Below are 12,241 nucleotides of genomic sequence, written 5' to 3' on the forward strand. Positions count from 1 at the left end.
TCTCTCTCTCTTGCTCTCTCTCTCTCGCTCTCTCTCTTGCTCTCTCTCTCGCTCAGGTGCTCAATGGCACCTTGTCTTTGGCCACCGTCACCAGAGAGACATCAGGAATGTATAAATGTCAGGTGTACAACTCGGAAGGGAATCTGACCCATACTACCCAGCTGCAGGTCAAAGGTCAGAGTCTGACTATTTTTTAACCATCTGGGAGAGGCAGAAAGGTCCTCCCTCTGCTGACACTTCAGCTCAGTTAGTGCAACCTTTCGGTTACTGACGCAACGCTATTAACCGCTAGGCTACCAAAAAGTTATATCAGCATAAACACAATGTTCTATCTGCAATCCAATAACAAGCCTGAACAAATACAGATGGACCAATCAAAACATACTGTATGTCTTTGCCATCTCACTCTAGGTATGGTCTAGGCTAGTCTAACCAGCAATAATGGCACACAAGCAAAAAAACAACACTGTCAAAAATCTTAAAGTAAATGATGTTGTCACATCGTTGTTCAGTGATGACAGAAGTTGGTCTGATGATCATAATACATTTCTTAATGTATTTGATGATGTGTTCTGACTCTATCTGGGTAAAATAGTGTTATTCTATCGTTTATGTATGAAAATAACAGTTTTCTTAAAAACGGAACATGTCTAATTCAGAAGTGTCAGATAGAACGTTATGGCTAAACCCAGATTGACATTTCAGAGCCATACGGTTTTATCTGCTTTTGCAACCCACTAAAATGTTTCAGTATTTTGATACTCTGTACTCTAGGTACCTTTATGGCAAGGACCTTAATGGTTTATGAAAGAAGCATTCACTACAAAACTGTTCTGAGATCTGGGATGTGAAAACTGGGATGCTCAATATCTCAGAACTATGCTTTGCGCAGATAAAACCTTATAGCCCCAAGATCACGACCTGTTTTGTAACATGATACGCTATGAAACACTGCCAGACAGATGCACACTCTGGTAATAGACTAGTTTTTCATGCACAAATGTGCATGAAAAACTATAGATTAGATTAATTCTGACTATTTTGAGGAAGTGGTAGTGGCTGTTTTGTTGTTACCGTGCCTCAAGAGGGAAAAACAACTCTAACTGCCAGGGTATGATAAAGTGAACATAACAGCCACATCGAACCACACCCCCAAGACTCAAATCTTAGTTTTTTCTTAAAGGAAATATATTCATATTTTTTTCATTAGTCCAATGTTGATATAGTCCCAAAATGTTTAGCATGTCAGCAGTCAAGAAGCTAATGCCATATTTACGTACTAGTCAGAACGCGGAAACATTTCCGACTAGCTTTTTTTTCTAGGTTAGTCAGTTAAGAACAAATTCTTATTTACAATGACGGCCTACTCCGGCCAAACCCTAACCCGCACGACAAACCCTAATTATGTGCCGCTCTATGGGACTCCCAATCACAGCCGGTTGTGATACAGCCTGGAAACTAACCAGGGTCTGTAGTGACACCTCTAGCGCTGAGATGCAATGACTTAGACCGCTGCGCCACTCGGGTGCCCAAAAGATAGCTAACTGGTTGAAGGCGACACGTGTATAACTGCAACACGGTTGCAGTTATAGCGGCAGGTAGCCTAGTGGTTAGAGCGTTGGGCCAGTAACTGAAAGGTTGCTGGATCGAATCCCTGAGCTGACATGGTAAAAATCATTCTGCCCCTGAACAAGGCAGTTAACCCAATTAAATAAATGTACATTTGATTATTTTAAACCAGTTAGCAAGTCAGAAATGTCTGAGTTTCTTAGTTCCGAAGAGCACGTGAAGGCTGCAAAAATGTAACTTGCCACATCATCACGATGATGCGTTTTGCATCATATGATGTGTTTTGCATCATATGATGATGTGGCAAGTGACACTTTGCTTTTTGAACGTCCAAATTCTTGACAACTGCTGACATGCAAAACATTTTGGGACTGTATCAACAGTGGACTAATGAAAAAAATACCAAAAGATAGTCTTTGAGTGGATTTGTCCTTTAATGAGCAGCAGAAAAACAAATGCGGGAATCTCTCTTTAAGAATAGGTAATAGAGTTCAGATCAGAGCTACTGTCATACTGCCATCTAGTGGTGTATGGTCTATAAATGCACTGCCCTTGTCACATCAAATCGTGATCTGATTGTGAAGCTTTTATTTGGCATGAGAATAACTGTATCATTACAGTTAATCAGTTGAATCACTTTTTTACAGCCAGATAAAAGCACATGCAGTAACTGAAAATCTCCCAAATTCAAAATAGGTCCTCCACTCATCATTATCGCCCCAGAGGACACCACCCTCAACATATCCCAGGATGCAGTTCTACAGTGCCAAGCTGAGGCCTATCCCTCCAACCTCACCTATGAGTGGTGGAAACAGGGACAGAATGTCTACCATATAGAGTGAGTTGACTACAACACAAACACACACAAAAAACAAACTATAGTAGCTACAGGGATATGTGAGAATCATACTGCACTCTTAGAAAAAAGGTGCTATCTAGATTCTAAAAGGGTTCTTTGCCTGTCCCCATAGGAAAACCCTTTGAATAACACTTTTTGCTTCCAGCTAGAACCCCTTTGGTTCTAGGTAGAACCCTTTCCACAGAGGGTTCTACATAGAACCCAAAAGGGTTCTGCCTGAAACCAAAAAGGGTTATCTTATGGGGACAGCCGAAGAACTCTTTTGGAACCCTTTTTTCTTATGTTGTGCATTTATGTTTTCAAGCATTGATTCCATGTAATCGTACAAAGCCATTGGCACTACAATTCAGGTTAATTGGATTGTTAGTAAATCAGTTAAATACCGGAAGCAGCATTGTCACCACAGGTAATCCCTAGACAATGGTGCATAATGCAACTAAGAAGATACTAACTCAAGGCCGGGTTGTGATGTGTGTGTGTTTTGTCCTCAGGTATCTTAAGACACGTGTGAAGATCCTAGTGGACGGCACACTCCTCATCCCTAGTCTTGTCCCAGAGGACACTGGGAATTACACCTGTATACCAACCAATGGGCTGATGACCTCACCCTCTGCCTCAGCACACCTCAAAGTCAAACGTAAGAATTGTGGTTGACTATGGCTATGCATGCCTTGATTTCCTGGCTTGTGTGTTTTAGTCCATCTCTGGGAGAGTGACTTACTGTATCTACTTCCTCTGTCTCTCTTAGACCCTGCCAGGGTGGGCCGGATGCCCAGGGAGACGTATCTACCTACGGGCATGGGAGGAGTCATCTTCTGCCCAGTCCAGGCTGAGCCCCCCATGATCTTTGTCAACTGGACCAAAGATGGGAACAACTTAAACCTTGACAATGTAGGCAATCAGGGCAACATGAATCTTATCACACCACCATTAATCTCTGTTGTATTTCATATTTGTTTTTTCTCCTTCTGTCTTTGCCTGCTCAGTTCCCTGGCTGGTTGGTGAACGCCGAGGGCTCTGTGTTTATAGCCACAGCTAATGACAATGCAGTGGGTATGTACACCTGTACTGCCTATAACAGCTACGGGACCATGGGACAGTCTGAACCCACTAAGGTTATCCTGCAGGTAAGGCTGTACCCCAGGCCTCTGTTCCCTGGTTATGGATTACAGTGCTACCTGTAAATGTGTACACAAAAAAAGGTACCGAATTGTACTTAAAGGGTTACAAACGCTTGTCACTGTAGGTACCCTGTAAGGTACCATTAGTTATAGGTACATAGTCAAATCCTTGCTGTTCGTACTACTAAGCTAACATATGGAATTGTTTTAAGATGGTCATACCATGGATTATTTAGCGATTTGATTTCGAATTTTAGGAACCCTTTAGGTATAAAACAAATATATTTAAAAACGATTTTATAAATTTTGAATGTGGCCTTTACTACTAAGCCCATAGCATTGAATAACACATTCAGAAATGGCAAAAAGACAGTCAAAAATCTATCATAAGCGGTAAGGTTTTGACATGTCTGTCCTATATCTAGGAGATATAAGAAAGCTCAGGAAATTTATATACAGTACCAGTCAAAAGTTTGGACACACTTACTTATTCCAGGGTTTTTCTTTATTATTTATTTTTTTATTTTTTTATTCTATTTTCTGCATTGTAGAATAATAGTGAAAACATCAAAACTATGAAATAGCACATATGGAATCATGTAGTAACCAAAAAAGTTAAACAAATCAAAATAGATTTTATATTTCAAATTCTTCAAACCCTTTGCCTTGATGACAGCTTTGCACACTCTTGGTATTCTCTCAACCAGCTTCACCTGGAATGCTTTCCCAACACTCTTGAAGGTGTTCCCACATATGCTGAGCACTTGTTGGCTGCTTTTCCTTCACTTTGTGGTCCAACTCATCCCAAACCAATTGGGTTGAGGTCGGGTGATTGTGGAGGCTAGGTCATCTGATGCAGCACTCCATCACTCTGCTTCTTGGTCAAATAGCCCTTACACAGCCTGGAGGTGTGTTGGGTCATTGACCTGTTGAAAAACAAGTGATAGTCCCACTAAGCGCAAATTAGATGGGATGGCGTATCGCTGCAGAATGCTGTGGTAGTTATGCTGGTTAAGTGTGGAGTGCTGCATCAGATGAAGTGACTTTGAACGGGATATGGTAATAGGTGCCAGGCGCATCGGTTTGTGTCAAGAACTGCAGCACTGCTGGCTTTTTCACTCTCAACAGTTGCCCATGTATATTAAGAATGGTCCACCACCAAAAGCACATCCAGCCAACTTGACACAACTGTGGGAAGCATTGGAGTCAACATGGGCCATCATCCCTGTGGAACGCTTTCGACACCTTGTAGAGTCCATGCCCTGACGAATTGAGGCTTTTCTGAGGGCAAAGGGGGGGGAACTCAATATTAGGAAGGTGTTCTTAATGTTTGGTATACTGTGTATGTACCTCTGAAGGTAATGCGTATTTTGATATTTTTGTACCCCAGGGAACATTTTTCTGAGAGTGTAAAGACTTAAAACTCTCTCCCTCTGCAGGACCCACCCTCATTCTCGGTGTCCCCTCGTGCTGAGTACCTGCAGGAGGTGGGCGGGGAGCTGGTCATCCCCTGTGAAGCTGATGGAGACCCCTCTCCCAATATCACCTGGAGCAAGGTGAGGTGTCCCTGATAGACATTGCTGAAGGAACCCCAGAAATCATAGCCCTCTCTCTCTCTCTACTTACGCTAATCTCTACATGTTGTCCCTTTCATTTGTAGGTTGGTCCCATTCCTCGCTCCCCGTACACTGTTCTCTCCAATGGCTCCCTCCTCTTGAAGCCTCTCAGCAAAGATCATCAGGGGGGCTGGGAGTGCCTCGCCACCAACCGTGTGGCCACCGTCGGCACTGCCACTGTGGTCTTGGTGCTGGGTGAGTGCCCACTGCATGGAGCAACATGGTACAAGACATGCTATACTATTTACGTAGACACTGGTGTGTACAGTTCCGCTGGTGTATTCTCATTGTTCTCCTCATCTTTCTCCCAGGCACCAGCCCTCATGCTGCCTCATCTGTATCAGTCAGTACTGGGATGAACCAGGCCAATGTGTCCTGGGAACCTGGCTTTGATGGAGGATACACCCAGAAGTTCACTGTCTGGTTAGTAACTCATCTCAATGTTTATCAGAATGAGACTCAACTCAACACTGCTCTCTGGAACATGGTGGTTGAATCTCTCTGTACCTCCTTCTTGCCCCCAGGGTCAAGCAGACTTCCAGAGGGAAACATGAGTGGGGATCTATCTCCGTGCCCACTTCCAAGTCCCACCTGTTGGTGACAGGGCTGCTGGCTGGCACCAGCTACCAGTTCAGTGTCCTTTCTCAGAACAAACTGGGCTCCGGACCCTTCAGTGAAATTACCTCTGTCAGGACGCAGGGTCAGTACAAATTTTAACTGACAAAGTACTCTTTAATTTGTCTGTATTGGACATTTATCTACATTTTTACTGTATGTACAAGTCTGATCTTATCCTGTCTCACTTTCACAGCCTTGCCAACATATCCACCGACAGTGGTAACCAGTCTACCAACTCTCAACCCTCCCTTGTTCCTGTCAGCCAATCGGACAGTGCTGGGGATTGTCCTGCAGTGGTATCCTCCTGAGTCCCAGGCCACACTACTCACTGGGTATGTCCTCCAGGCTCGGAGGGACAGAGGCCAATGGGTCATTCTCAACAGTGCTGTGAAGACCAACCAGAGTGAACTACTGGTGCAAGGATTACTGAGGGTGAGAGGCGATGATAATTTTGGACCTTGGCAGAATGAATGAAGACACTGACTATTTGATAAATGAGGTGTAATGAACTGTAATCTGAAGGCTATGATCTCCAAACTCTAATGTGTTTTCAGATACGTTGCCCAGCATTGTGGCTATTAAACAGTTGTCCTTCTCCCCTCTCAGGACTGCATTTATGATCTGAGATTGATGTCTCGCAGTAACAAACTACTGAGTGAGCCCAGTGAGTCTGTCAATGTGAACACCACAGGTTAGTATCATTACTGTACAGCCAGCTGTGATCAACTGCATGATGGAAACACTGTTTAGGTTCATAAATCCTAGACTAAACAGTCCTAAATATTATGTAGCAGGTATATCAATTGTGCTTGATAATAATCAATGGTCATGACACTTGTCATTATGTTGATAAATGTATTGCGTAGGTATTTCCGACAACAGCTGTCTACGCTGTTGGTAGTGTATTACTCAGACACTGTGCCTGGTATGGTTGCAGGGATGGAGATGTACCCTGTCCGGCCAAGCTTCTTGGAGTTTGTCCCTGAGCCCCTATTGGCTGGTGTGTTGGGTGGAGTGTGCTTCCTGTTCGTGGCAATCATCCTCTCCTTGGTGACAGCCTATGTTATGAGTCACAGAAGAGCCCATCGGCGCAGGAAGAGGAGAGATGGTAAAGACTGTTGTATCCTAACATTTTTCTGACACTAAGACAGAGAATTTCAAGCTTTTGTTTTATTAGAAGTTATCTTTAAGAAAGTATTTTCAAAGCCTACTAAGTTGGAGTTCCAAAGCCTTGGTGACTGGAGCAACTCTTTGTAACTGTCAAGTGGTTCCTTTGCATGCTATGCATGTTAATCTACACTGAGTATACAAATATTAAGGACACCTGCTCTTTCAATGACAGACTGACCAGGTGAATCCAGGTGAAAGCTATGATCCCTTATTGATGTCACTTGTTAAATCCACTTCAATCAGTGTAGATGAAGGGGAGGAAGAAGAAGGATTTTTAAGCTTTGAGACAATTGAGACATGGATTATGTGTGTGCCATTCAGAGGGTGAATGGGCAAGACAAAATATTTAAGCGCCTTTGAACGGGGTATGGTAGTAGGTGACAAGCACACTGGTTTGTGTCAAGAACTGCAATGCTGCTGGGTTTTTCACACTCTACAGTTTCCCGTGTGTATCAAGAATGGTCCACCGCCCAAAGGACATCCAGCCAACTTGACACAACTGTGGGAAGCATTGAAGTCAACATGGGCCAGCATCCCTGTGGAACGCTTTTGACACCTTGTAGAGTCCATGCCCCGACGAATTGTATACTCAGTGTATTTCAGTTGACAGCGTTTCTTTTCATCCCATCTATTTGTTTATTTTACATGTGCCATTGTTTGACCTTTTCACCCTTCCCCACCTTTTCAGATCAACCCTCTGCCTTCCAGAAGAGTCTTTCTCCAGAGTAAGTTCCCATCCTTACCAGCATGTTTTCCTCATTGCATTGGCTGTCTTCTCACCAACCCATGTTTCATTCTTGTGCATTTTTTTGAGAATCATTGCAAATGAATGTGTATTTATTTGATCTGCTACTCATAACAAGCATAACTATTTGTATCCACTGAATGCATCCTTACATATGGTTCTTCTAAGCTTGAGACAATAATGTAATAATGCATTAACCTGTACTGTTTAACTCATCTCTCCTCCTTTATGACTCTTCTCTTCCTCAGAGCTCGCTCGCCTTCTGACAGCCCCGACAGCATCCTGAAGATTAAGTTTTGTCCTACCCTGTCTTTCTTCCCCAACTCCTCGTCTTCCCAGGCTGATCGTTCCTCCTTCAATAAAGGCAGCCGTGGAGAGTACCAGGACCAGCGCAGGCAGCTCCTGTCCAGCTCTACTCCCCCACCACATTACACCCTCTTTGAGAGCCACCTGGGGGGTAAGGACCCCTCACCCTCTGCTCTGGAGTCCATCTTAAGAGGCCCAGATGGACGTTTCATTGTCCAACCCCTGCCAGAGGCGCCTACTCTTTCCAACATGAAGACAGTCTTCCTACAAACCCAAACCAATAGGGGAGGCAGCGGCACAGGGAGCAACCGGACATCTTTCAGAGACTCTCCAAAGTCCAGCAGTCTGAGCTCTGAGAGGGGAGAGGGAAAGGATTCCCCCCTGACAGTGGAGGTTACAGAACTCAGCAAGCCCCCTGCCTCCCCGGGCAGAGTGAGGGCAATGGCCAGGAACTTCTCCCGTCACGGCTGCTTCTACTCTGATGACGAGCAGGGCTTCTCAGAGGCTCTGCTGGAGAGAGCCAGTTTCCACTCCGATAGGAGTGAGAAGAGAGTCTGTGACTCCCTGAAAAGATACCGATCTGGGCACCCAGAGGACATTTTCCCCAGCCTGGGCAGGACAGCCAGACTGCTGGAGATGGACAGGCATCACCTAGCAGATTACCAACCCATGGAGAGAGAGAGCCAGCTGACTAACGCCAGCACACTGGTCTCACAGATTGACACAAGTGAACAAAAGCAGGATAACCTCAGAGAGTGTCTGCAGCTGGCCAAAGAGAGGGAGATGATGGAAAGGGAGCTGGATAACTATACTGCCAGCCAGAGGGAAAGGGAGTGGGAGAAAGAGGAGAACCAACTTGAAAAGGCAACAAGCCCTAACAGAGAACTGGGCAGTCCAGGGGCTGAGGATCCTATATGGAAGCCACAGGACATTACCTTACGTCCCAAAGCCCACCAGGCGTCCGGGCAGACCCATCAGCTGTCGGACTATAGGAGGGCCTGCTACTTTGGGAACACCAGCAGCCCAATGGACCGGCTCCCTTCCTCCTACATCCAATGGGACATCAGCCCAGTCACCTCTATCAGCAGCCTTGTCCCAGTGCAGAGCCCCTTAGAGAGCACCACACCAAGATCCCAACATCCTCACCAACGTCATGCTGGGCTGGCCATGGAGGACTCACTACATGTGGACTGCTCACGCTGCCCAGTCACTCAATGCACCTCTCCATCTCAGCTCTCCCCTACCTCAGAAAGCCCACCTATCAGTCAAGGAACAGACAGAAACATAGGCAGAGCCAGGTCAAGGAGTCCTGACAGAACTGTAGAAAGAGAGCAGGACATGTATCGTAGAAGGTCTATGGTTGAGGAGGGCTGGAGGGAGACAAAACAGTCAGGGGGAGGTGCCTTAAAGCCAAGATGGTCCTTTGCTTATGGTACACAGCATCTGGAGCCAACAGCTGAAAGATCTGTTTCAGCAGAGCGAGTGAGGGCCACAAGTTCTGGCCAGCCTTACCCAGGCACTGCACCATATAGTCTGTCTGAGAGAACAGAGACAATGGATGATAGGGAGAGATTAAATCAAATTCCCTCTGGTTACTCTACCTTGCCATATGAGCTCCACAAAGCAGGGGCCAAAGGGAAAGTGAGAGGTGATCAAATTGGGGATGACCCTCGGAGTTCACTGTCAAACCCTGAGCAGGAGAGAGAGGGAGTCAGGGCACGCTCCAGAAGGAGTGATAGGGCTCTTTTTAGTGACAGCCCTAGTCAAATTTCCCCCTTAACTCTTCTGGAAGCGTGTGAGAGCGATCAGTCCCAGTTCTCTGCTGCCAGAATAACAGAGTCTTTCAAGAATAAGCCGGCAACCCAGGCACCCAAAATGTCCCCACTGCAGACAAGTGCAATTCTGGAGTATTTGAGCCTCCCGGGTTTCATTGAGATGAGTGTGGACAACCCTGGGGATGAATCTGAACTCACAGACACTGCTTGCAAAAGCGTAGAGCCACAGACAGAGACGTCTCTGGAAGGTAAGCCAGACGTGGTTCCAAAAAACTGGGATGTGCAGGAGAAGCTAGAGAAAAGTTCAAGCCAAAACACGGTTTCTTTTTTAGAAAACAGACACTTTGTTGGTCCAGCAGGAACTTCAAAGGCAACTGAGAAGCCAGACTATAGATACTCTCTGCAAGTGCAAGCAAGAGATTCAAGCCACAGCGCTGCGATTCCAGACAGGTCACAAAAACTAGCACCCGGGTCAGAATACACAGGGAATTATCGTTATTATGAGCAGTCACAACCACTTATTAGTCAAAAGACCACAGGCTCAGAGAGACCACCAACGAGAATTGGTTTAAGTCCAGCCCAGACGTTGGCTAGTGCAGCTAAAAGCATGGCAGAAGTTGTGTTTAAACACACTAATACTTTTGCAGGGAAACCAGAGTCAGCTTCAGAACAATTCCAAAGACTTCATTCTCAGGGCAACAGGACTAATAAAATAGCCTCTAGGATCTATCAACACCCTGCACCGTTCATCAAGAAATCTCTGAGTATTGGCCCATGCAGAACACTTTCAGGCATGGGACAGCCTCGTCCATTCATAAAAAAGTCCATCAGCTTAGGGTCACAGAAATGGGAGCATTTTGAAAGACCAAGGACTTATGTCTCAGAGAAATGTTACTGGGATGAGTTCCCAAACCCAGACGTCCGGGTCAAATCGTATAGTTTAGGACGCACCCCTCCATCCTCCTTCTCCAGACCAGACCCCTCGTGGCGGGAAGGGGTCCAGTTTAGACAACCGAGTGTAGGAAGCTTGGAGAAGCCTCTGAATGCTGACAGATCCTTGGAGAGGCCTCTGTATGACAGATCCCTAGCCAGCTCTTCCTATACCTACCTCAGCCCCTCCATGTACCCACCAAGACAACCCCCAGTCTCTGTTAGACGAGACTTATCAGATCCATGTAGACAGGCCAGTGCTTATCCTGATGCCGCCACGTCGCCTATCACATATCAGGATGCTCTGAGGTCTGTAGAGCAAAGATATGTCTCTATGAACTCCTCAATACCCCAGTACCTACCTAGACTAGACCAGTACCTACCCAGACTAGACCAGTACCCACCCAGACCAGACCAGTACACACCCAGACCAGGCATGAGGGGAGACTACCCCAGACCAATGGAGTCCAAGAGGGGCCAACGAAGGCCCAACCTGCCCCGGATGTATAGCTGGCCTTCACCCTACCGTGGTGGCCCTTTCCCAGCCAGGGATGTAGACAGTCATAGAGAGGCAGAGAGAGGGACAGGGAAGGGGGCAGGGGCTGAGGCAGAGATGAGAGACAACAGTGAAGGAGGGAGGGCCAGTTATGCCAGTCAGAGCAGTGGGAGAGGTAGCGTTGGCCTCCTCCGTCAGTCCCTCTCTATCACTCCCATCCTTCTCAGCTCCCCGGAGACAACAGAGGAAAGTGAGACACAGAGACACAGAGCTGAGATGGATCTACGTGAGTGGAGAAAAAAAAGGTGAAACTACCGCACCAGTCCAACATCACACACAGGTGTCTTCACAGCTGAAGAAATTGAGGATATTGCCAAAATGTTATTGATTTACTGTTAAATTATTGCTATTGTCCCCTGTATGTCTGACTCTGACTACTTGTTTTGTGTGTCTGTCATTAGAAGGAACACATCAGTAGATGAGAGTTATGAGTGGGATTCTGCTGATGTCTGTGTAGATTTGGAAGTCCTGGAGGCCATGAAGCCACAGGCGGGGGTAGGGAAGGGCAGGGGGCAGGAAAGGCATGATCGAGTCCTTTCTGTGGCTGGCCTTCAGGACCTCTACAGGAAAGGTAAGACAATTGTATTTTATTATTCACCACACTGAATGTATCATATCATGTGCCTTTTGTTGTGGTTGTGGTGATGTGAGTTGTACCCATGATTCTTCCCATTCCATGCTGTTCCTCTCGATCCTGCCCCTCAGGCCTTCCTCCCTCAGTCAGTCCACCAGTTTCCAACCTACCACACTGCCAATACACCCGCTCCCTAAGTGAGGCGCGCTTCAACGCACTCCGCCTGGAGTACCAGGAGTACAGGCGCTCTCAGGGATCCTCCTGCACCAGTGATCCCTGCCTCCCCTCCGACACAGACTCTGACTCCAACTCAGCACTGCTCTAACTGCCTGCCCACCCTGGTCCGTTCCTCTCTGCCTGCTACTGTTACCCCCTCACCTTCTCTTTGACCTCTCACTGCCT

General features: G+C 46.3%; 1 protein-coding gene across 2 annotated transcripts in view; it reads left to right on the forward strand.

Annotated features, from left to right (window-relative positions):
* Positions 1-12,241, forward strand: part of LOC139545461 (uncharacterized) — a 40,211-nt gene that overhangs the window by 25,367 nt on the left and 2,603 nt on the right. The window contains exons 6-21 of one of the 2 annotated variants that reach the window (XM_071353252.1): positions 57-174; positions 2,266-2,407; positions 2,920-3,065; positions 3,177-3,319; positions 3,415-3,555; positions 4,989-5,105; positions 5,210-5,360; positions 5,477-5,588; positions 5,690-5,865; positions 5,977-6,215; positions 6,390-6,474; positions 6,721-6,891; positions 7,642-7,678; positions 7,947-11,510; positions 11,667-11,836; positions 11,971-12,180. In XM_071353252.1, the coding sequence (XP_071209353.1) occupies positions 57-174; positions 2,266-2,407; positions 2,920-3,065; positions 3,177-3,319; positions 3,415-3,555; positions 4,989-5,105; positions 5,210-5,360; positions 5,477-5,588; positions 5,690-5,865; positions 5,977-6,215; positions 6,390-6,474; positions 6,721-6,891; positions 7,642-7,678; positions 7,947-11,510; positions 11,667-11,836; positions 11,971-12,164 (5,706 nt within the window). In that variant the 3' untranslated portion in view covers positions 12,165-12,180. The remainder of the gene's footprint in view (positions 1-56; positions 175-2,265; positions 2,408-2,919; positions 3,066-3,176; positions 3,320-3,414; positions 3,556-4,988; positions 5,106-5,209; positions 5,361-5,476; positions 5,589-5,689; positions 5,866-5,976; positions 6,216-6,389; positions 6,475-6,720; positions 6,892-7,641; positions 7,679-7,946; positions 11,511-11,666; positions 11,837-11,970; positions 12,181-12,241) is intronic. The other variant, XM_071353253.1, reaches the window with a different exon arrangement.

The sequence above is a fragment of the Salvelinus alpinus genome, chromosome 19 (assembly GCF_045679555.1).
Source record: "Salvelinus alpinus chromosome 19, SLU_Salpinus.1, whole genome shotgun sequence".
NCBI lineage: Eukaryota > Metazoa > Chordata > Actinopteri > Salmoniformes > Salmonidae > Salvelinus > Salvelinus alpinus.